The sequence below is a fragment of the Salvia miltiorrhiza genome, chromosome 1 (genome assembly GCF_028751815.1).
Source record: "Salvia miltiorrhiza cultivar Shanhuang (shh) chromosome 1, IMPLAD_Smil_shh, whole genome shotgun sequence".
NCBI classification, from domain to species: domain Eukaryota; kingdom Viridiplantae; phylum Streptophyta; class Magnoliopsida; order Lamiales; family Lamiaceae; genus Salvia; species Salvia miltiorrhiza.
The window spans coordinates 30353199-30378214 of record NC_080387.1 but is presented as its reverse complement, the minus strand read 5'-3'; the positions used below and the strand labels follow the sequence as shown (position 1 = coordinate 30378214).

General features: G+C 35.4%; 3 protein-coding genes and 1 long non-coding RNA gene across 4 annotated transcripts; 1 reads left to right on the top strand and 3 right to left on the bottom strand.

The window, feature by feature from the left end:
* Positions 1–3115: 3115 nt before the first annotated feature.
* LOC131019483 (uncharacterized) lies at positions 3116–3631 on the bottom strand. Its single transcript, XR_009100278.1, has 3 exons — positions 3569–3631; positions 3404–3468; positions 3116–3290 (listed from the first exon to the last, which is right to left on the bottom strand). It is a non-coding gene; the product is annotated as an uncharacterized LOC131019483 (long non-coding RNA).
* A 4031-nt stretch (positions 3632–7662) lies between these two features.
* Positions 7663–9109, top strand: LOC131019459 (uncharacterized). The gene is made up of 2 exons (XM_057948014.1): positions 7663–7859; positions 8798–9109. The coding sequence occupies exons 1-2, from the start codon at positions 7764–7766 to the stop codon at positions 9044–9046; spliced, it is 345 nt and encodes a 114-aa protein (XP_057803997.1). The 5' UTR covers positions 7663–7763; the 3' UTR covers positions 9047–9109.
* A 637-nt stretch (positions 9110–9746) lies between these two features.
* On the bottom strand, positions 9747–11594 carry LOC131006096 (protein FAR1-RELATED SEQUENCE 5-like). The gene is made up of 3 exons (XM_057933245.1): positions 11363–11594; positions 9920–11287; positions 9747–9844 (listed from the first exon to the last, which is right to left on the bottom strand). Exons 1-3 carry the CDS (start codon positions 11592–11594, stop codon positions 9747–9749), a joined length of 1698 nt encoding a protein of 565 aa, XP_057789228.1.
* A 4247-nt stretch (positions 11595–15841) lies between these two features.
* LOC131019380 (nifU-like protein 4, mitochondrial) lies at positions 15842–18592 on the bottom strand. The gene is made up of 3 exons (XM_057947925.1): positions 18065–18592; positions 17505–17666; positions 15842–16552 (listed from the first exon to the last, which is right to left on the bottom strand). Exons 1-3 carry the CDS (start codon positions 18279–18281, stop codon positions 16089–16091), a joined length of 843 nt encoding a protein of 280 aa, XP_057803908.1. The 5' UTR covers positions 18282–18592; the 3' UTR covers positions 15842–16088.
* Positions 18593–25016: the final 6424 nt, after the last annotated feature.

The following is a 25016-nucleotide window of genomic DNA, read 5'->3' as shown; positions in this document are numbered from 1 at the left end:
CTGCCGCCCCCTTGTTCTCCTGTTCTCTCCCTCTCTTTCGGCCCTCTGGCTCAACTCCGGCAAAGCAAACTCGCCGCCGCCGCGGCATTTCTGGAGATCCGCGAGCGCCCGCCGCTGTCACTGAGCAACCGGCGAATGGTTGGCAGCGTCGTCTCGCTCTCTCCTCCGCCAGAGCCCAAAATCGTGCCCTAGACTTCTGGAAATCGTCGCCGCGTTCTGGTCTCGGCCGCCTCCTCCGAGTCATTCCGGTCCCGATTCAGTCGTCCTTTCATCTCTAGCAAAGCAAAGGCCTGCTCACGGTTGCCTATTGCTGCGTCGTCGGCTGCCTTCGAGATTTCCGCCGCCTCCGTCGATTCCCCGAGCCCCAACGCCGCTGCTGCTACTGGAATCTTCGGCTTCGCCGTGCCGCTGCACTCCAGAATCGGCGAGATTTGCCGCTGCTGCGCACGAGTCCGGCGATCTCCGCCTCTTCTTCCTTGGGGTTGAACCCGGGGTTCACCTCGGCTCCGGAAGAAGTCGTGGGCACTGTACGGCTCCGGTGAGGGGTACTCTCCCATCTCTCCGAGCCTTCGACAAGCGGTAGAACAGCGCCCTCTTCCTGAAGTCCCGCGGAGCAGGGCAGTCAGCCCCCTCCTTTTTCCTCGCGGTTAGCGTCGACATCAACCGGCATCCGTCCCCGTTCAATGAAAATCAGGTACAGCAAAATACCTTGAGTAAGCCTCTCTCTTCCCTCCTAAATGCTAAGTCCAGTAATACTCTGCTGTGAAGAAGAACTTCTAGTTTTTGGCAATTCATAGCTCAACTCTCTTGGCTCCTATATTACTAAATGCGAGAGATCAATACTAGTAATGTGATTGCATCTGTTTGATAAGAGTTCTTAATGCATTTGCCTCATGAAGAACATGTATATAAACTAACTTCCTGTGATTGCTAAGTCCCTTTATGTATACACTCATCTGTATACTCTGTATCTTATTCAAACATGTGATTGATGGTATGATGCATGCACTGGATTTGAAAAAAAAACTGAGCTTAGTATTTACCTGCAAATATTTGGTGTTGGCTATTGTGGTTGAGCTAGTGAATCAACGTGCCAAAGCTCTTGGAACTTTCGGCAGAGAGTGAATGACCTGGGAACTTTGGCAGAAACAGGCAGGGGCTGCTCTTCGATAATTGCAGGATGGTGGAGATGATGATTAATAGAGGATTGGCAAAGTATAGTGGTGGGCAAAATATAGTGGTAGGCAAAGTAGTGGGGAGCAAAGTAGTGGAAGATAAAAATAATAATAATAATGTAGTGTAGGATTAATGATGTATTTTCTATGTCTCGGTGATTCTGTAACTGTAAAATGGATCGCGTGCTCGTATCTGCTTGGTACTGTTTATTTAAATAAATCTTGTATTTCGACATGTGATTTTTCGCTAACATCGATAAGTTATAAAATGAATCTAAATTAAATCTGTAGATTTAATTCGTTCGTTGTTCTGATATCTAAATTAAATCCGCAGATTTAATTAACTTCTTGAGTCGGAAATAATTCACAATCTGAGTAAAAATAAAATCTAATTCCATCTCGCTTAAATACATAACGTGACTTTGCTAAGTCAGTTGAAATTCTGAAATAATATCATTGACTGCTTTAACAATATAAATTCAGGATCATAAGCTGAATTCATATCAGGATAAAAACCGTTTTCATTCACTGATGAACAAAAATAAACACTCATTACTGGATTTAAAATATATAAAAGAGCGGGTCACTACAAATAAAGAGTAATAGCGTCAAAATACACGAATTTTCACATATTCTTGATTTTGCACATGTTTTTTTTTTTTGCACACGATAACATTTTCAACACTCATAACATAATTCGACCCCACAACGCGAAGCTCTAATCCTGTGAATCTACATATCGAACCTCTAAATCAACTTGAACGGTGAACTAACATTCTTGAATTGCAAACTAAGACCTTGAATTGTAGTTCTTTTAACCACAATATTTCATTATTAGCCCAAATATGTTATTTAAGAGCTTTTGTACAATGTGTTCCCAAACAACTTTTTTGACATCCTGCCATGAAGAATATAGCCATTACTATTGAATTATTTGAAAGGTAAAAACTTATGCATAACAAGCCTATTCAATATATTTTTCAACTCACCACATAAAAAGGATGTCCCACATGTCTCTTTTTCACAACAACATTGAAGGAGTAGTTTAGCTTCGATTTAAAACGAGACTTTCGAGCTCCTCTCACCATATGAGGCTGCCAATACACAAGAACAAATACACAAGTCAAGGGAGTAGTCAACGGAGGACTACAATCCTTTTTTCATTAACCATGATTTTTAAAGAATAAAAATTCACGGATAAGGTAATACTAGGACTTATTTTTTAAAATATATTGTTAGAGAATATGTAGGCACAATGGATGGCTAGAGAATACGGTTTGTTTGTTTTGAGAATTTTCAATTTGAAATATTGTTAAAGCAATCTTGTTGATAGAAGACTTTTTATTTGTAAATTGTGTTAGCACATAGATGCCCTAATGAATTTACGCTTATCAAAATTAGTGTGTAGGCACCATGGAGTGTTCAGACCTCTTACATTTTTGTTTAAATCTTATATTCTTAATTTACGCTTATCAAAATTAGTGTGTAAAGCAAACAACTTGGTGCTTCATTAGCAGACCGAAGAAGAATCGAACTGTAAAGAAGTATGGCTTATGAGTTGTGTAATTTGGGGCTTACGACCCAGAGGGGCTACAAAAAATGAGAAGACAAATATTCCATTGAAATTAAATTGAATAACTTATTTATTTAAAATACATGTAATTAATATTTTATGTATTTTATATGATCAAATTCAATTGAAGAACATAATTATTTCAAAAACATGTATACTTTTATTTAGGTTTGAAAAAATCGAAATCTAACTACAATTTTTTTAGACCTTGAAGTTTAACATAAATATAAATTTCATGTGATATTACAATCTCTTTTGCACATCCAAGAGCAGATATCACGCAAGAAAGTGGATTTTCGCCAATTTATAACTAATACACATTGCTTTAATTAAAGTAGTTATAAAACCTAAATTTGATGCCCTAAAATTTAAAATTAAAGTCCATGGTAGAACTTACTACAGTAGGAAATTGAGGTGAATTAGACATCCTAAGATAACATCGAATGACCATAGACGACAAATGCAAGACGAATCACGTCAACAGCGCTCAAAGATTGGCGGCAGTAAGGGAAAAGAAGCTAATCCCCCGTTTATTGTTACTCCTGTTGGTTAAAAACAATAACAAAAATAACGGTTAAGATGCAAATAATACGAAAATTAATCGTATTAAGAATGATTCCAACTGATATCGCTAACTGTAATTTAAGTTACTCACTAATCATCTCCAAACTGCAGTGTGATTATGTCCTCCGTATCGAAATGCGCATTGCATTTGGGGCACTACATTCATTAACACTCCAATGCAAAATTAAATAATAGTTCATATAAGGTTTACCAAACCCGTAAATGAATCTCGGCAATGTACCTGTGTTATGCGTACATTTTTCTCTTTATCCACCGCCAAATAGATGCATGAAAATCCAAATACATCTCCGCATGGCAATACGCTTTGATCTTTTAGAAGCAATACACATTTCAATCGTTTATATGAAAACGTAATTGTACCTAATTGCATGATCTTCACTTTTGTAAGTCTCTTCACCACAAATGTTGCACTCGATTGGCAGGTTGTCTTTGTTGGGCACAATTTCGTGTTTATCATCGTCTTTTACACCTGAACTCTCGGGGGGGTCAATTACATACTCTTCGTACAAATCGCAAATGTCGGCCTTTGAGAAATGGTTTTCCAGCCAGCCAACATAATCTTCAATGCTCATGTCGTCTTGGTCCATGGTTGTGGAGTGAAATTATGGCAGTGTTTTGCATTTGAGGTGGATGTTAGAATTGTAGTGTGACCTTCATATATAGTGCACGCCCGTGATTATGTACTAGTACAAAGAATAATTGAAATGTATGTTTAAAGAATAAAGTACTTTCACACATGTCTTTGTATTTTTATATTATTTATGTACTTTCATTCGTCCCGTGAAGCTTGGGTATTTTCTTTTCAGCTCGATTTTTTTAAAAGGTTCGTATTCTCTACGATAAGTGTGAAAGACCAACACTTAAACTCTTCGTACAATTTCAGCTCGATTTTACTCGCCCTTCAAACTCGTCGATGTATAGCTTTAATTTATTGGCAGACATTAAATGGCTTCATGTTTTATAGAAGGTGGAAGTGACTTCTATCCTAACATTTTCTCGCCTAACAAACTAATTAATGCATTCTAAAAGGTGGAAATGACTTAATATTATTTAAAGTGAATAATGCAATATATATCTAATATATATCCTCATTACATTAGTTTGGAAATGGAGGATTACTACATAGCATGGTTTTACGTCGCTAATACATCCATAGAATAACAACACTTAAACATAAATACCTAAATAGTATTCTTTCCCTAGAATAATAAAAACCTAACAACCTTAATAACACATACAACAATCACATAATGTAATGGAAAACAAACACAACACAGCTGCGAGGCTTCGATACTAAAAAACAACCACCAGTTTCAATCAAGCACAATAGGGTTGTCCTGCGTCCATCCACCGTCGGCTCCATCGTCCGATGAATCGTAGTACATAGACGAACCACTGGAATCATCTGCAGTGTCATCGCTTGTAGTTTCGAGCTTGCCGCATATGGTATTCCATCCGGCTGGGGGCATACGTTGAATGAAGACACGAAGCGTCATCCTCTTCGGAATAAGTTCCGTTAGCTCAAACACCAAACGATCCCCTTTGGCGAGTCCCCTTTGCTCCACAAAGTCCTTAAATTTGAAGTATTTCTTTTGCGGATGGGCAACGTATTTCGTGCTCCACGCTTTCTCTTTATTCAGCAGCCTCAATGAAAGCTTTGGTTTCTCAATTAAGCTCCAGATTTGTTTTGGCACTATCTGCAAACCAAACTTCATATGAATTCCACATATGTCCTATTGCATGCAAATGCGTACGTGTTAATTTTATATTAAAACATTTAAACACTGACGATGTAGAAAGGGTGATGCACGTGAGAGTTGTTGAGTTGGACGACGAATGATGGATTATCCGAGTTCATCATAGATATGTCGTCGTCCGCTTGAACACCCCCGGACATTCTACAGTCATGAAGGATGGAAACAAAAAAAGTGAACCAATACTATTAATTGTGATTCCAAAAGCAATTACATTATAAAGTATATTTACAAACGAAACCGTACAAAAAATGAAAAAGTTGGGGATATTTTTACCTTTTCGGTTTTGCGAAAATGAAACCTCTAAAAAAGTAATGGTAGTATGAGGATATGCAGTCGTGGTCTCTAATTCGTTCCACGGTTGGACTTTATTTATAATGGCAAACTAATTATTGGCAATTTATAAAAAAATAAAATAATCTTTAGCATGGTGATGACAAAAGACTCACCTTCATTGGTATTATAATTTTGGATTTAACTATTCAATACTTTATGCAGAGAATATTGAAATCTTATAAATTTTGCAGCTTTACAAATATGACAAGTTTCTAACGAATAAAACTTCATGTCAAACATGTGAATATAGCTAGCATGCATCAATTATCAATAAGTGAATCATTTCACGCTAGAAAATTTAAGTTGGGTCGAAAGTCTAGGTAAATTTGTTGTGACGTTTTTTATGTCGCGTGCACTTGCCAGCGATGTTTAACTTAAATCCTAATGAAAATTTTATATAATGCACAGCACACTCCCTTGTGGACATATCTACGGTTTCAAATGCATCAACTCGTGGATCGAAACCATGCAATCTAACGTAAGAAATAAATAATATAGTATTTTACGGTTAAAGCGTGCATACGCAACCTAAGTTAATTTTTTTGAGTTCACCGTGCAGTGTCCCGTCTGCAAGAAAGATGTGTTAACAACTGAAGTCAAGCGGATTTATCCGACTTGTGCTAGGGATGAAGTGGTGAGCACCAATAATGATGAACTAAAGTATTGTTTAAAACGATATATACCTACGTTAAATTTTAGTGTACTATTGTTGTAGCTGGAAGAGGCAATGGAACGTGGTGATGAGGCCGATGAAATCAAGGCCCACTACGAGGCAAAGATTGAGGAACTGAAGGCCTACTATGATTCAAAGATTGACAGGCTTGTGGAGGTATTGTTCGTTGGTCTTTTAGCAGTTTCGAACATTTAGGATTACTCAGTTATTAGTTCATAACCATTTCGTAATATATAGTTGAACCACACCATCCAAACAAGCGCGAATCGCTACGCTGACCTACTCTATGCTGGTGAGCATAAGCGTCGTCAGTATCATTAGGCGTTTCTAAACTAGGCTTTTTGGTAAGTTAAATGTTGAGTTCTAACGTTAACAAAATTTGCTTTTCAAACAAGTAACTATGACACGCAATTTGCGCGAATTAATGCACGTTGTCACGGTGGTGCTGAAAAATATTTGATAGCAATGGGCTGCGATGGAGTGATTCTTCACAGATTTCTGGCGAATTTCTTTCTTTTGACTCATCTTGGAGCATATGATTGTTAGTATTGAACGAAATCTATGTATGATATTAGTTTTTGAAAACTCTTGAATCACTTTAAAATCCATGTATTTTTGCTAGCTGCACTTGACAGTAGCAAACACCGTGACATGGTTGTTTAATCATAGGCCGAGCCTATTTATGATTTATATTTATTTCTCCGATTGCATTACTTGGTGATGGAATATTTGTTTGTTGGTTGTTTCAGTTTTATATGTCTATAAAAATGTAGTGCTATAGACGTAGATGAAATATGAGCTTTTGGCTTGATGAACATGTTAACTTTGTTATGGACAACATGTTTCGCAATGTGCTATATAATACGGTGTTTGAACAATTAGGTAGGAGTGGTAAGAGAATTTTGTTGATGATAATTATTAAGTATACAAAAATTTAGAAACTCAATACCAAAATTTAGAAACTCAATACCAAAATTTTGTTTGACTTAATCACATACACTATAGCACATCAAAATCTTATTTAAAGATTCTGTTATTTTTCCCCATCAATTTCAATACTTGTGAGTTAGGGGCAATTTTACAATTACTTTTTTCAATATTAAAAATTGAGTATTCAAGTTGATTATTCTAAAATTAATAAGAACACTAAAAAATGTCACATAAATAAGTTAAAAATAAGTTTGATTAGTTAAGGTTAAATTAGAGAATTTCATAAAATAAAAAATAAATACTTGAAATTTTAATAAAAAATACACGCGCCCAACACATAACTAAATTTCGAGCCGGTAAATGTTGCGGCTGCCACTGCCGGGCAAGGTGGTTAAATATTTGTGAAAATATATCGGAGGTAATAGGTTCGAAACCTACATCCCCTAACACATGGATGTGAATTTTCTTTTTATTAATTTTTTGTGAATGACAACCCTATTTAATTTCTCGGCCCAACGAAGCCATATTTATTTTATCGGCCCTAATTATTTTGTCGGCCCAACGAATGGCTAACCTACTCCACATTGCTACCCCACATTAATTTTTTTCTACGAGCCCAATATACTCTTCCTCACACCGGCGTCATCTTCCTCTTCCACCAAAAACCCTCGTTCCCAATTAAACACCGGCGTCTTCCTCCCCATCCATCGACAATCGCCCACTCCATAACCTTAAAGATGCAAACAAGGTCGTCTTCTGCCCGATTGAATGACACAAAAAGGCAGACGCATCGAAGTGGTGCACTGCCGATGACGTCAAGCTCGAAAAATCAGGTAAAATTGAGGGTTTTCCTGAGTTTAGAGTTAAATTTTTTCCTTCATTGATTGGTTGTAAGGAAAAAAGTACATATTCATATATATATATCGAAGCTAGGGGTTGGTTGTCTAGTTTTTGGGAACATTTTATGATATTCTTTTCGGCCACTCTCTAGGATAAAATATGCTTGTTGTTTGTTGGAATTTAATTTCTGCGGTCATTGTCTTCTCTACACTAAGTAGTTGTCGGATTCCAAACTCAAACATTCCTGGTGGGTTCCTATTGGTTTTTGGCCTATTCTGAGTTTTTGGCAAGGGTTCTGTAAAGTTGGATGTTTTTAGTTTATAGATTACATCTTGAAGTAATCTTCAAAGTGACTCTTATTCTTGAGACTAGCGGCATTTTTCGTAAAGTTGCTAATGTGTTGCTATTGTGTTGTTTAATTGAACGTTGCTATTGAATGTAACTTTAAAGGGCATTTGTCTCTTTTCCTTTCTTTCTAGTTCACTAGAAGACCCTCGGCCCTAAATGAAGTTTCCGAAATCAGTGTTTCTTTCTTGTCTTGCCCAAAAACTGTATTTATTCTCATATGAGATTTCCTAAATGTAGCGAACACTACGAAGGTACTAATGTAATTCAAATGACTATTAAGTTCTACACAGATAAAAAGCAAAAGGAAAAAAAGAATGTAGATGATGATGATCTTAACAAACCATATCAAAAACCGTACTTGAATGCTTAACACATCCGATTGTAGAAAACTACAGGAAGAAATTCAAGGGGGCTTTGCCCTCGCTAACTCCTATCATAAAGTGCTATTGTGTTGTTTAATTGAACGTTGCTATTGAATGTTGCTATTGTGTTGTTTAAGCTGTGAAGTTGCTATTGAATGTTGCTATTCTGTAAGCTGTAAAGTTGCTATTGTGTTGTTTAATTGAATGTTGCACAAACGAAGGGAAAGCAAGCTATGGGACAGACTTCGACGAAGGTTGGGCTCAAGACTGAGAAGCATGCGAGGGGAAAGAAAGTTGACAGTATGATGAGAAAGAATGTCAGTGGAAAGAATCTGAGAGGAAATCAGGCAGACGGTCATGCGAGGGAAATATCGTGGGACGATATGGATCCCGATTACGCCGATTACATACGACAGTTGCCGGAATCTCGCGAGGACAGCGAAGTTGATGACCCAATCAATGTTGATTAAGAGAAAGATGTAAGTATTTTGATGAGACTTGATGTTGGACTTGTGCGCTGGGCACTTTTTTTTGCAAGCGTGTAGAAGCTAATTGTTTAGTTGCTTCTTTTTGTAATGCTTGTAGGTAACACTTCTTTTAGTTACCTTATCCGTGAATTTTTATTCTTTAAAAATCATGGTTAATGAAAATATTTGTATTTTAAACAAAAATGAAAATAAAAATCGTCTCATATGATTGCTAATATAAAGTGACCACATCTAGGTAGATAGGATCTTGATTAGTGGCCATATGAATTAATTTGTTTCCAAAATTGTTGTAGTAAGAAGGAAAAAAATCTTTAGAAATTTCCAAAATAAATTAAGGGTAATTCAGTAATAATAATATTTTAAATTAGGTAATAAATTTTCAAAGACATTATGTACGCACATATTATGTGCATTTAGCAATACTCTAAAAAAAACAAATTTCAATAAGGCACTTGTCCTCAAATGGGGAACAAACCACACAAACTGTTCCATCGACTATAATTCATAACAAATGGGGAACAAGGCACACAAACAGATTCTTAAGCCATAATTGTACCAATCAACTCCCAACATCATGTTCTCAACAACGCCAATAAAATTGGTCCAAATCAACAAGAGTTGCAAAAAAAAAAAAAAAACCATACACCACCAGAGCATGCATAACGAGACGCTCTAAGACGCTCTAATCAACTGAGAAACGATCCGCGTCAACACGCAAGTCCTCCGATTCACCTTGTGTACCAGGAACTTGACTACCCATAATGTCGTCGTGTTCGGGTCCTGCAGCACAAGCAAACAACTTTGACTCTATACCAGCAAATACGCAATTCACAAATTAATAGAGAGCCAACATACCTCCGTGCACTTCGTAATTACTGGAATTCTGATTTACTTCGCAGTCACGCGCAGCCCAGTATTTGCTAAACATTTTGCGCCGCCGACGACTCTTCCTTTTGCAAATAGGATTTTTTAGAGGCCGGTGCAAACGCTCTTTGAAGCTTTTCTTCGACTTTCCATCATTCCCTGCAAAATTTTCCAAGTTATGCACGACTTCTTCCATAGTCGAAATATGTTCGTCGATTGCACTTCTACAGATCGAGTCATCTTTGAACCGAGCCACCAAGTCATAAACACGCTTTGTGCAGTGATTCACAAATATCATGTTACTAAACTGATTTGTTCCCGCACAATCTATTGCATCAGAAATTAGACCAATCCATTCCTTCGACTCCCGCCTCCATCTTTTCATCAACATTTCGTCTGGAACAACATCCAAGTTCAAGTGAAAATACACCCGAAAAAAGTGACGACACATAATCCCCTCCGTCTCCCACATATGGCAAGTACACCTTGCGAATTTGGTTGACTGATTGAACGTAACAGTGCGGCTTCCATTAACCGCTGTCCTCGAACACACTTTGAAGACCAACAGTTCATCATTCAAGTCAGGGGGCTCTTGTGTCATTTTAACAGAAACAGAATACAATGATTCGTACTCAAAAGACTTAAAAATGCTTCGAGTGCACACTTTAGCTACCTGCTCTAATATGCCTGTTTGTTGAACAAGCATCCCGGGCACCCCTCGACCAAGGGCATCCTCCTCGGACTCAGTTAAACGCCAACTTTCCATAACACTTTCGAAACCAATAACAAAGTCATATACACTCGAAGTAGACTTACACAAATCCTTAATGACTTTGTTGGTAACCTCACTACGGGACGTCGCATGTAGACCTCCTGAAAATTTGTCACGAGTAAATGCCGACGACCAACGTTTCCTTAAATTATACATGGTCGTAAACCAGCGATGCTCCGATAAATTGTGCTCCACAATCATACTAATCCAAGTCGACTCAAACTCTTCCGCGGTTTCACAGCCACTCATGCACTGGTACCACAAACTCTTAAAATGTTTATCATGGTTTAAGTGACCAAACTGCTTCGCCGCATTTTTGTTAATATGCCACTGACAAAGTCGGTGGGAAGCTTCACGGAATGTGAGGTCAAGGCCATTCATCAAAGCATGATCTTGATCAGAGAAGATTGTAGACGGCTCCTTACCATACATAGAGTCAAGGAAGGTATCAAACAGCCAAGCATACGACTCGCTCCTCTCATTCGACAAAAAAGCAACCGCAAACATCACGTTGGTCCGGTGATGGTTTATGCCAACTATAGGAACGCAAATTAAATTGTACTTATTAGTCTTGTAGGTCGCATCAACTGATACCACATTACCAAAATGTTGATAATCTACTAAGCATCTCGAATCTCGAAAGAATAGGTTTTACATCCTACCATCCTCACCTACTTTTACCCTCCAGTAAAAGGATGGGTCACTCCTTCCTTTCTCAGTGAAGAACTCCAACAATCTGTTCACGTCGGCATTGGGGACTTTACTAATATTTCTTGTATCACGATTCAACTCGTTGTAGACATCCTTACGTGTAAAACCTATATTCGCACGACCTCCAGCCTCCTTCTCCAAGAAACGGTATGCACGACTAACGCCAATGCCGCTTGACTTCATACTCGTAAGGAAATTCCTATGAGATTGTTGCATTTTACGGGCAGATCGCAAGAGATAACTCTTACTTGGATGAAGCATCTCATGATTGTGATGCTTCACAAGTAGCGTTACTATCCATGGAGAGGCAACATCAACCCTACCGACCCGTAGCCTTGCCTGGCAATTGGTCCTATACGACTATTTCTTAAAGGAAGCAAGTCTACCATTTGAGCACTTGTTATCAGTTGCTCCAGCACACGAACAGAAATAAGCCTTCGAACAGACATCATCGGTACCTTTGAAATAAGCTTGCGACGCTTTCCTCACTGAAAACCCCATCAGTTTGCCATAATGTGAATAAGCCTTCAAAACAGCTAGCAAAGTGGGAAACTCACAGCCGACATTAATCAACGATTCCGCGTTATTCCTCAATACTTCAAGAGAATTGGCTGCTACGTCACTCCCTTGTTGGGATTCAATATCTATACTAATGTCTCCCGTTGCATCGTCGGCATCTTCCTCTGATTCAGTAACGTCAACACTGCTATCCAAATCCACATTTTCCTCCGACGAAACCTCTGTCTCGCCGCCGCCTTGGGAATAACCAGATGCCCCCAAATTATCGTTGTGCATCGAGATATTATCAGTTGCATCACTCCCATAGGAAATATTCAAATCTATTCTCATTTCGTTCCAATCAAATCAGAATGGTTCTGCATTGACATCAACAAAATTTTCAATTTTTTGCGGGACATTTCAGATATAACCTACTACCTTCAAAAAAATTTAATTCAAATTCCTCAATAGTCCATTGCAACGACCTTAAATTTCAAATAATTCACAAGAATTCAACAATGCGGTACAAGAATTAACATAACCAAAAAACAAGAAATCCACAATAATTCGATATCGCCGAAAAATTAATTTCAAACATAACACCGGTTTAGAAAAAACGAAAAGACGGTAAGACGTCTTCAAACATCTCATACTTTGTAAAATAAAAGTTGGAAAACAAAAGATTTTGCCTGTAGGTTTTACCTGCTCGTGCAAGAATTCTTCCACCAATGCGGTAATAATCACTTCAGGCCGGCGACACCGGAAGTTCAGAGCTCACCGGCGACACGTATTTTCATATCGGCAACTCTACGCCTTTGCGAACTTCTTCACTCCAATTTTTGGCGTCCATGACAAGTTTAAAAAAAGTAGTCCATATAATAATGAAATGGAAGGTCAAACATAGGTCTACAGTGATTTCCTTACGTCAGAAAAGATTTTATGGATTAAAAATAAAACTTGAAAAACCGGCAATTGGGTTTCACGTGAATCGGCTTGGTCCAAGGAAACCGGACTGGGCGGCACAGTTTTGGGTCCGCGTCGATTTTTTATATATGCGACGTGTCGCAATCGTAGCGACAATGTTCACTGAACGCTGTGTTCAGGATAGACGCTTCCCACAATTGGAGGGAATTAGGAAAGGGAGGTGGTCGCTGCCACGTGTTGGATGGATACAATATCAGTATGGAAAAATTTTCAACTTCTCGAGAAAATACTAGCAAATGACTCGCCTTTCCCGATGTGGATCGTGTCTGTTTTGAATAATAAGAAATTTTAATTTAATAAAATGTTTGATTTATAATAATTGAATGTGTGATAAATAATTCGACACCCATTTATTTAATTGAATTATTTATCACCATAAACGTGAATTAATTATTTAATTAGTATTTTTTAATTTATTATATAATATTTTAAAAATACCCTGATAAAAGCTATTAATGGTTTTGTTTGTCCTTAAAACTTTTATATTTTTGTAGGACGTCCATTCGTGTAATGCACGACGAACATCGAAGTTAAATGATATGTTTAAATAAAAAAATTTAAATAAAATTAAAATATAAACAAATGAAATAAAAAAATAAAAAAATCCACATCAATTACTCAATAAAATCTTGAATTTGAACCGTATATTTTCAATTTTATATAAAGTATAATGATAATCATAGTTATTTAATAAATTTAAATTATTTGATAATGTAATTGACATTACACATTATTATTATAGAGTATTAAGCGTCGTAATAAATAAATTAATATTTTCGCACACAAATATAAATAAAAAGTTGTAAAATATTAAGGAAGAGAAAAAAAATAAAATATTTTTAATTTTAATTTTTTCATTTTAAATTCAGTTTGATAATTTTTTTTTACCATATTTAAGATCTTCTCACGAACTTAAATTTAAGATGTGGTATGTGAAGTATTTTTTCATATATTAAATTTGATTATTGTTGGGAAATTAATGAAATATTCTTACCCTAATTTTGATGATATCAAAAACTTTTAGAATTTCTTCTTAGTAGTCTAGAACTTTTCGAACTCAAGTGTTAGAGTTCAGGTTTATAGTTAGACTGAAGTTCTGAAGACTGAAAATCGACGGACTGAAGACTGAAGATCGCTTCTAAGAAGACCAACGTCAAATACTGAAGATTTAACAGACGAAGATCTCACTGAAGATTCAGTTGTAACTGAATAACTAATGTTGGCCACATGTATTTAGCGGACTGATACATAAGTCAAGTATCAGTTGATATTCTTCCTCGGACTAAAGAATTTAAGTTAAAAGGAAGCCACGTACACACCAAGTACAGCTGCATTAAATGCAGAGATATTGAAGATCGTCCTTTCCTGCAGAGCATTCCTTTTTGGCACTAACTTTTCAGAGGCACCATGCTCCTGCACCTAGAGATGTTGTTCCTCACCAAATCAGGAACCTCAAAGATTGAATCCTCAGCCAATTTCAAATCTCTCTCACAACGGCCGAATTCTTGAAGACCATCTTGCCAACGGATCTATTCAAGACTTCGCCTATAAATAGAGCTCGAAGAACATCTTCAATCTTCACCGATTCAAACGCTCAAGCTGAACCTCTGTCAAAATCGCAACTCAGCCTTTTCACTGTCTTCAAAGTTTGAATCGAAGAAGAGAATACTCAAAGCCCAAATCAGTTCACTGATTATACACATTCTCTTATTTTCTTAGGCAAATCTTTGTAAAATCCTTAGCTTAAGTTCCCGATTACAGAGAGCTTGTTCTCTGTAATCTAGTTGGTATTTCGAACCCTTTTATACTGAGCGAAAAGAGAGTTTGAGATAGTGAGTTCGAGACAGTGGTATGGACTCAAGAGTTCTTAGCCCCCGCAAGCAAGACAAGTGTAGTCCTTGCAACAGCGAGCTGAGAATGAGACGAGAAGTCCAATCCAGAGTATTGGCACTGAAACTTTGTTTCAGTTGAAGGTTTGCTGTGCACCCGTAAGCACAAGCCCAGAGTGATTGTCAGTGTGTTTAACTGATCGTGGACGTAGGAACTTGTTTCGAACCACATAAAAACCTTGTGTTGTTTATCGCTTTCAGTTTTTATCTTTCTTATCTGTGCACAAACCTCTTACTGAACTGAAACTGATAAATTGCAAAGTGAAACTTTAATCTAACAACGTGCTGATCGCAAAGACTATTTCTTAAGTTTATTTTCTACTGCTGGTATTATTGATAAATATTTGGATAATCAGTAAGATTCATAACATTTCTCTGTTTTCAAAACCTAGACTGAAGCCTTACGTGAATTATCGGTTGAAGCTTCAAGCCTAACTGAAATCAAAATACTGAAGTTATTTCAATATCAGTCTACAACCCCTTTTTAACTGAAAATATCTTTGACTGTTGACCTCAGTTCACTTCGTTTAGTATCAATTAATACTATCTTCAGTTATACAATTTTTTTTTGAAAATAGCCTACTGGTGTATTTCCCCCATACATCAGTTCAATGACCCTCCGGGACCCAACAATGATGTTTAATAAAAAAATAGTGAAATAAAAGAGAGAAAAATGGAGGTAAAATTTGGAGAAAAAAACTCCTCTTTTATAGATTATATAGATTATCAAAAAAGAATCATATTAATTTTTTATTGTAGCACTGTTTACATTTTAATCATAATCCCTCTATTCATCTTACACCACAATCAATCAATTCAAACACAAAAGTAAAAACGACCTGTGTCAAAAAAAGAAGTAAAAACGACCCTAATCAATTTATAAATATATAATTAAAAGCATATTCTAAGGCATCTTTCTTTATTTAGCATTAGTATTAGCATTTTTCTTAATTAGTCTTTATTGCTATCCATTTTAGCAACAACAAAAATGTTCTTGATACCACGACCACAAGCAACGAATCTCACTCTTTTAAGATGCATCAATTAAAAGCTTAAGCTTACCAAAACAAGAAGCCGAAATATTTAAGCAGAATCGAGCAAGTTCACAGTTCCTCAACATCAATGCTTTATTCTCTCCCAAAAAAAAACATCAATGCTTCAACACGCTACTAGAAAGCTACATTATCAAATAAGCGTAACAATTTGGAACTAGGACATGCATGCAAAGAGACATTTATGACTAAGTAAGTTTATTCCTCGTTTATATATGCGTGTGTGCTGGGGGCAATGCAATAGTGATTGTCAATTACTCGTGTGGCGCTCCGGTTAGTGTTGCATCTTCTTCCTCGGCATCAAGTTCTTGTTCCACACCTTTAACCTCAGGCACATAATGCATTAGCATATTCTCTATGCCAGATTTCAGAGTGACGGACGAGCTAGGGCATCCACTGCAGGCTCCTTGCATTCGTAGCTTAACTATTCCAGTGTCTAGATCGAACCCTACATACTCAATATCTCCACCATCATCTTGTACTGCTGGGCGGATTCGAGTTTCTAACAACTCTTTGATCATGGCAACAGTTTCTGAATCATCTTCCTGGATGGCTGTGTCCATGGAAGCAGCAGCAGCTGAATCCAATATTAATGGCTGCCCAGAGGAATAGAAATCCATGACTGCTGCAAAGACTTGAGGTTTAAGCAAATCCCATGAGATTTCATCTGATTTTGTCACTGTCACGAAATCTGATCCAAAGAAAACCCTGGTAACTCCTGCACAGCCAAGGATGAGTTATGATGGATTTAAATGAATCATTGACCTAAAAATTATATAGGACGATAAATTACTAGAAATTCCAATATTAGTTATTCAAATGACTGTAGTCAGATATATGATATCGGAGACAACTACAACACATTCACACAATATTTAGAAGAGTCCAGGCAAATGAATATCAGAAACAAGGCGTTGCAATCCAACCCAGAATTACATTTTTTTTTTCTTTATTAGCTTCTTTGAACCACCTCTTTTCAAGTGGCAATGCAAATTCAGTTTCTTCTCCACCCTCTACTTAGATAGTTCACACCCCCGACTCATCTTAATTTTTCTCCCAACAATAACATTTTGTGCTCTCTTCCCCTATGTAAAATCAGCAGCAAGGTTTCTGTGTTTTATCCCATAACTTAGAGGATGCTATCTGTTATCCCACTTAATATGACTTAACGAGTTTCAACGATCTGAAACAGTTGACATAATGCTCAGGGAACTTACTAAATTATGTCAAATAGGAGTCAGCTGCTTGAGTAGTCCCCAGATGGGAAATTCCAACTTGAGTCTTTTTGCACAATGCACTTATAGGAATGTTTTTAATTCATTCATTGTCCTTATATACCAAAATCATGCCAAGCCAAGCTAAATGATCTGCCAGAATCTGCCTACAAGCAAAATGGAGAAACTGTGCCTTAATTAAATGAATTCTATTTCTCCAAGTCGCTTTAAGAAGTAAGTGAGATAAAATAAATCCTAGTTTGTCTTCAGACTTTACTACAACCCTGAGGCAGGAATCTAGTGGTTAGACTATAAAGCACGGATCAAAATCACAGTCTATCATGGTATTGCTAATAATACATTCTTCAAGGTCCAGTACCTGCTTACAAGATTCACAACTAACAGAAAGTTGCAGTATTTGAACATTTCTTTGGATAATGGGAAGATAATGCCTACCATCGATTCCAAAGAGACTCTTTGCTAGTGGCGAACTCATAGCAGAACGTGCATTAGGAAAGTCGGCACTCCCTGTCTCCATAACTTGCTTCCCAGGATGGAACATCAGTGAGGCAGGATTAGGAGTCGACTGTGTTTGGATAAACATGCTCCTCCTCTGCCCTGTCATAGAACTGTTAGCAAAACAACAAAACACTACCCAACACTACCCAGCTCATCGAGCATATCATGGAACAGCATAAACCTATTTTGCTACATGAAGTAGAGTCTTCTTAAGACTAATCATTTGTGCCCTCAATTCAGTATAAGTCTAGGGCATATAAATAAAATTCATTATTCACATAGAAACAAATTTATGAAAACGTACTATTATCAGCGCAAACATCACACAAACATCAAGTCGAGATGAAAAACTCTCACCCACAACCACAGAATCACTCAGACAGACAATTTCCCGTTAAATGATTAACATGGAAAAATTGAATTTAGCCTAATTTGGCAGACAATTTCTCAATAATCCTGCCTTTCAGACACATGAAAGCTATAACAGCTGAACAGACCTTGAAAATGATTCCACTGGGAGAAGTGTAATGAAGACCTCAGCACGTTCAAATCCAACAAATAACTCGAAGAAGACGAAGCAGAAGAGAAAATGCATCGGCGGGATGCGGCTGCCCCACTAGCCCCATTTTGAGGATTTAAGGGTTTCGATAGCAATCCGCCATTGCTACTGCTCAGAAGAATAGCTCGATTTACCAGTCTTCCCCAATTTCTCATGGTTATCCGACTTTCAGCAGAATTTCCGAGTTCTGTCAGCGGAGGATGAGGTAGTTATCTCTTACCGGACTTCGGTGGCCGAAAGCACCGCAACAGCCTAATACTGGAAGGGAGTGAGAGACGAGCGGCGGGGCAGCGGACTGGTGGTGTAGGGATTGGGGCCGAGGTGATTTCCGGTTGCTGGAATTCGAGAGATTTAGGCGTAGCGGTAGGGTAGGGCAATGGTGGTGAGAGGAAATTAATACTTTTTTTTTGAGACAATGAGGAAATTAATACTTATGTTTCTGTTTTTTCTTTTTATGCAGGCATTACAAATTTTAAGAATTAAAATTCAAATATATAGAATAGAAATAAGTAAATGGGTCCAAAATAAAATCGTTGGCCCAATTTACAAATTACATGTATATAAGTATATTATATATGATGGGAGTAAAATAGATCCAATGCCTAACATATAGTATATATTTCATTTAAAAAAAAACATATAGTATATATATTTTATCAGAGTTTAACATATATAATAATGTTCTTTAATAATTTTATGTATTCTTCTAGATCTTAAATTTAATATTATTTTTATATTTTAATGGTGCTAGGTTTAATTCATATACTTACCTTAATCCATGCTTAAATAAAAATACAATAAAAATTTAATTTAATGTTTAAGTTTGTTAATTATTGTATGCATATTAGTATGAAAATATTGTTACTCTAAAAGTTTGCATATACTAATATAAATGTATATATTTATGAACTATAGAAATAAAATTATTGTTATTATTTCAAGTTATATTCATTAAATTTAAAAGTATATTCATTTAATTGATAATATTATTGTTATACACTATTTCAAATTGTATACTCTTTCCGTACCACTTTAATTGAACACAATAAAAATGGGTAAGAATATTATAAATAAGGTGTTAAGAGTGTAGATTGGTAGAGATCACTTATTTAATGAGTATAAAGTAGGTAGAAATCGCATACTATTTTTTAAAAATGTCATTATAAACGAGACAAACTAAAAACAAAAGTGTGTCATACTATTTTTTAAAAATGGAATAATATTTAGTTTTTTTTAAAAAAAATATTTTTTATCATCAATTAATCTAATTTATAAATGATGATATTTTAATATTTTTACAAAACTTATTTTTTTAAATTATATATATATATATATATATATATATGCTATTTTTTAATGTCTGCTATTTTTTAATATATATATATATATATATATATGCACGTGCATCGCACGGGAGGCGTACTAGTACTAATCGTAAAAAATTAGCAGATAATTCAACCGCCTCAATTTTATATTAAATCTATATTGTTATATTTTAACTTTAATACTACTTCGGTCCATGAAATAACTTCATACTTTTCCTTTTTGTTTTGGACGTTTACAAAAGAACTTTCTACCTATTTTTGTACTATATCCCATCATTAATAAATATCACTTTTACCCTTTTTTTTTTACCTTTTCCACGGCTCTCAATACTAATTAAAATATTTTTTTCATCATTTTCAATACACTTGACAACTTTTTCTCTACTCTCAATACAATTAATAACTTTTTTTTCGTAAAATCTGTGTTACTTCGTCCTAGGAAATTCTTTCGTGAACGAAGGGAGTAATTATTGATTTATTTTTGAATAAATTCTTAATTTTATTTTTCTCATTAATTATTTTAATAAGAAAAAATTTATATATATATTTGCGAATATTATAAATGGAGGATAAAATAGTTTCGGATATCACAAGAGAAGAAACGAAGCGAATTAAGTCAATACTTGGTCTTCCTTAAGTTTAGGGATGTGACGGAGGGAGGGGGGGTCCAGTGGGGGCACTGGGCCCCACTGGAAATTTCAAAATAATTACTAATATATATATAGTAATATTTATATTTTTAGTTAAATATATGTACTTTTAATTCTAAAAAAAATCTCTTTTTTTTCCTTAAAACAATCATAAATTCACAATATTTTTTAATTTAGGTGGATGTTATTTTATATTGTTTGTTATTATTTTTAATTGAAAGAGTAAATTTGAATTTTCAATTATCTATAATGAACGATCATAAAGAAAACAGTAAATTTTGAATTTTAAATGTAACTTTTTTTATAATCACCTTGCAATTTACTTTCCATGTTTATTTTACTTTTTAAATTATGTTATAGATTGTTTGTTTTAGTTTCTTTATTAATAATATTTTTTAATTATAACTTGATTTTATTATGTATTACATATTATAGTTTTCCTTAATAAAATTCCCATTTAATATTAGATATTATAGTTAATATATTTATGTAATTAATCGTAGTTCATATCAGTTATTAGCTCAAACCATATGCTAGTGAATTAGTTTTCATTTCTTTTTTGTATATATGTTATTCGTATTTACATTATTAATGAGGATTTAATATTTCTTTAGTTATGCGAAGTAGTGCGTTAGTGAATGAATCCAATTATTACTTTTGTTTTCAGATATCAAGTTATTAATTATTATTAATAATCCTAAATTTTGTTATGTAAGTTATTAGAACATATTTTGATTAATCTTAGTACCTCAAATTGAAAGAGATTTTTTTGATTCCATTTATTTTAAATATTACAATGAAGTTTTTATATTATAATTTTAGAATACTAAATGTAAAAAAAATACTATATGTTATAATATAGCAATGGCTAGCTATTAATTTTAAACGATGCATTGTACATAAAATAAATTGATAAAACAATAATTTTATTTTTAATTTATATATATATATATATATATATATATATATATATATATTATTTTAAAATTATTACAAATTGGGCCCCCTTGAAACAAAATCCTGGCTACGTCACTGTTGGTTATTTACTTAACCAATGCACAAACTTTGGCTCCAAGTTTAATAACAACTGTCACATTCATACCCCACGATTTCAGCCATGATATTATTTTCCACCAAACGTATAGATTGTATTTATAAATAGGGGCAAAACATATTGCAGTCGGTACTGGTCTATTCACAAAGAAAGACAACCGTCGAGTTGCAGGATTTCGAAGCTAGATTATTCCAACATCTGCCTCAACATCTAATCTATCACACCTTGAGCGGGAGACTCGTGTGTCTAGCATATCTTGAGTGGGATACTCGTATGTTAGGGCTAGTTAGTAGGTTTGTATTGCATGTTTGTGATTTATATATTAGCTTCAAAAAGAAGTCTAGTTGTTGCTAACATCGTTGATAGGATTATAAGAATTAATTTCTTTTCTTATCAACACCACTCAATAAGAGGGATTCTATTGAGTGGATTCGTATACCTTCATTGTAAAATATATTTTTATAGTGAATACACAACTGCAACTAATTAACATTGCAGTATAAAATTATCCATTGTGTGTACTTTATATTTTCGCTGCATTTATGCTTTTCATACGGTATTGTTGGGTAAATTGTTTGATCAATTTATGCAACATATCTAGATTTGCAAAAGCAAAAAGCTTTCAGATTTCTATAAAGCATTGGCATGTAACATGTAATCTGAGCTGACTAAATTTTGGTTAATAACTATTGTTAACATTATACATGAATTAAAGCAATAAAAATCAAAACTTGCTCCAAGAAAAATAAAGCAAGACTCGAATTTGTTGACCAAATACAAGTGCACTCACACACATATTCTGCAGGAAAAAAAAAAGGTACAACTATTTCTTGTGCTTCTCAAGCTGAAACTTCAGACATAATAAAGAATGAAGTCAACTTTTATTGTAGGAGCTTATTTTATCAAATATTAGAAAATGAAGTTTACTTTTATTATAGGAGCTTATTTATCAAATGCTTTAAAACCTAAACAATTTATAAATTGTTTTAAATGACTTTTTTAAGCTCAATCAAACACCCTCTAAGTCTTGCAAGAAAAATTGCATCTGTTTTCTTTAGGCAATGTTGCTTGTTATGTTATCTCATTTTCATGTAATTTCAATTATGAATTTGTAGACATATTACATTAAAGTGTCTATCCTATGACTGTCTACTCTCATGCTTTAACCATGCATGATTATCATTTATCATGCAACTATGGAATTATTGAAATTTTTTGTAGACTTAAAACATATGCTTGGTAGAACCAAGCCACATATTATAACTCCACCAAGCATCTATACATATTATTATTATATAAAAGCAAAGCTGGTCCGTTAGTTAAAAAAAAAAATCCGCCTTTTTACTCAATATATATGTAGAAGGTTGATTAATATATGGAGCAGTTACAATTTTGGGAGCTATTACAATATATCTAACGAAAGCTATCACCATTAATTACGCATAATAATCAATACTAACTTTAATTATCCTATTAATTAAATTTAGCCTAATTTTTGGGGATTAATATTTATTTAGATTAATTATGCATATGAAACAATACTACTACAATTATTTAGTTAATTATTCCATTAATTATGCATAAGAGTCATCTACATGTTCTTAATGTTTGAGGGATTGATTTGTTCAAAATACTATTTTGAACGTTAGAAAATTTGCCTTATGTTTTTTACAGTTATTAAATATACAAACATTACTTAAATTAATAATAAAATAAGATACTTTAGATGAAAGCGACAAAATAATTTTTTAGTTCTTCACTCAACTAATTCATATCACAACACAACGTCCATATTAGTCATTCTTGCAATTTTTTAAACATTCTTACAAAAATAAGATACTTTGGATTAAAGATTTTAGTCGGCCTAATTTTTTGTGCTAGATCACACAAAAAATCTCATTAATTATGCATAACAGTCAATAATCAATACCGTACACTACTTATATAATTGATAGTTGATCGATTTTTTTATTTGTTAGACAAAACATAGAAACACAATCAATTTAAGTCATGATTTCATTTTAGAGGATCTATATATTGTATTGGGATCTGGGGTCGGGTCCTGATGGTGGCTCCGCGACAGACTCGAGCCTTTTAACTCTTGAATGTCGGCATCGAGTTTTATTCTTCAACTGTTATGCGTTCTCTGGAGGTGGGCGGCGTTTTTGGATGTTCCCGCACCTGGCTTTAGCCTACTTCGGCTTTCCTGTTTCTTTGGGCAGGCGAGGGCCGGGGCTGTCTGGGAGCGATGGTTAGGCCGGAGCTCCTGAGGCGGTCCCTCTCGCTCTCCCGCCTTTTTTTATTTTTTGATTTGTTTTTAGACGAGTAATTTTTTTCCTCTTTAAGGGGTTTTCCTCATGGATTTTCCTTGAAGAGGTTTTAATGAGGCTCAGCCCTTAATCTGCTTTTTTATGCTTTCAAAGGTTTTTAAGTTTTTTTTTTCTATTTTTTATTTATATAAGGGTTAATTACGCCAAAAATCATGAACTTTGGTTGGATTTCCAAACTTTCCATGAACTTTTTTTTTTATCAAAAATTTCCTGAACTTAATCTTCTGAACAATTTTTCCATGATTTTTGAAAATCCCCAAATTGAGTGCTGACATGACATTTTTTAGTGACCTGAAAAATGATATGGCACCACCAGACATGAACCAAAACAACGTCGTTTAGTTGGGCGTAAAACGACGTCGTTTTGAGCCTCTCTCTCAGTTGAGCCCAACTGCATCGTCGGACCGGAAGTCGAGCAGCAGCAACGCCGGAAGTCGAACTCGCCAGAAAAACTCATCTCTCCTTATCGCAAACCCTAACCATAAATCACCCTCCGTTGGTTCCCCCATCTCAAATGACGATGTCGCAACAATTGACTTCCACATCGCAAAAATCACCCTCCCCAATCGCAAACCCTAACCCCACAACATCTGGGAGCCGGCGGATCTGTGGAAGCCCAAACCCCACAGCAGCAGTCGATTCATTTTCTCCGTCTCTCCTCAATCGTGAGTCGCCGACAAACGAAGAAGAGAGTGCAATAAGGGTCGCCGAAGGGGTCATATGCAAGATTGCGGAGCGCGATTTAAATTGGACAGCAAAAACATAATCAATCGCCATGATGAATGGGTAGGGTAAATTTGATTACATAGGTCTGCTTTGGAGTAAATGAGAGCTCTGTAGACGCCGTTGTTGTGGGAAAAAAGATGGTCACGACGGTCTGCGGCGGCCGCCAACAGCAGAGAGAGGGCGGGATCGAGCAAGGGATAGAGAGAGATAGGAGGCAGAGTGAGATAGAGAGAGAGAGAGGAGAGGGGAGCAGGGGCGGCGGCGCAGCCGCGACTTGCGGTGGCTGCCGTGAACAGGAAGAAGAAGAAGAATTTGCTTTTTTTGTTTTTTTATATATTATTTTCCATGTGGCAATTTTTGGTCCACATAAGCGCCATATCAGCTCGTATTGCCTAAAAATTGCCATGTCAGCCCGGAGCTTCACCGGAGGAAAAAGTCATGGAAAAATTGTTCAGACGATTAAGTCCAGGGAATTTTCGATTAAAAAAAAGAAGTTCATGGAATGTTTGAAAATCCGACCAAAGTTCATGATTTTTCGCGTAATTAACCCTTTATAAAATTCTATATTTAATTAATTAAAATGAATTATGATTTTTTTTATAATCGTATAACCTGTATTTAATTTTAATAACTTTCACAAATATTATATTCATGTATCTTAAAAAAAATTAATTAAATAGATAAAATTTCAACAAAATACGTACCATGTGCATCGCACAGGTGAAACACTTGTATATTATAAAAACTACCAACTGCCCAATCAAATAAGTAACTTGGAATTCTAAGTTGTATTTGATAATCTTGA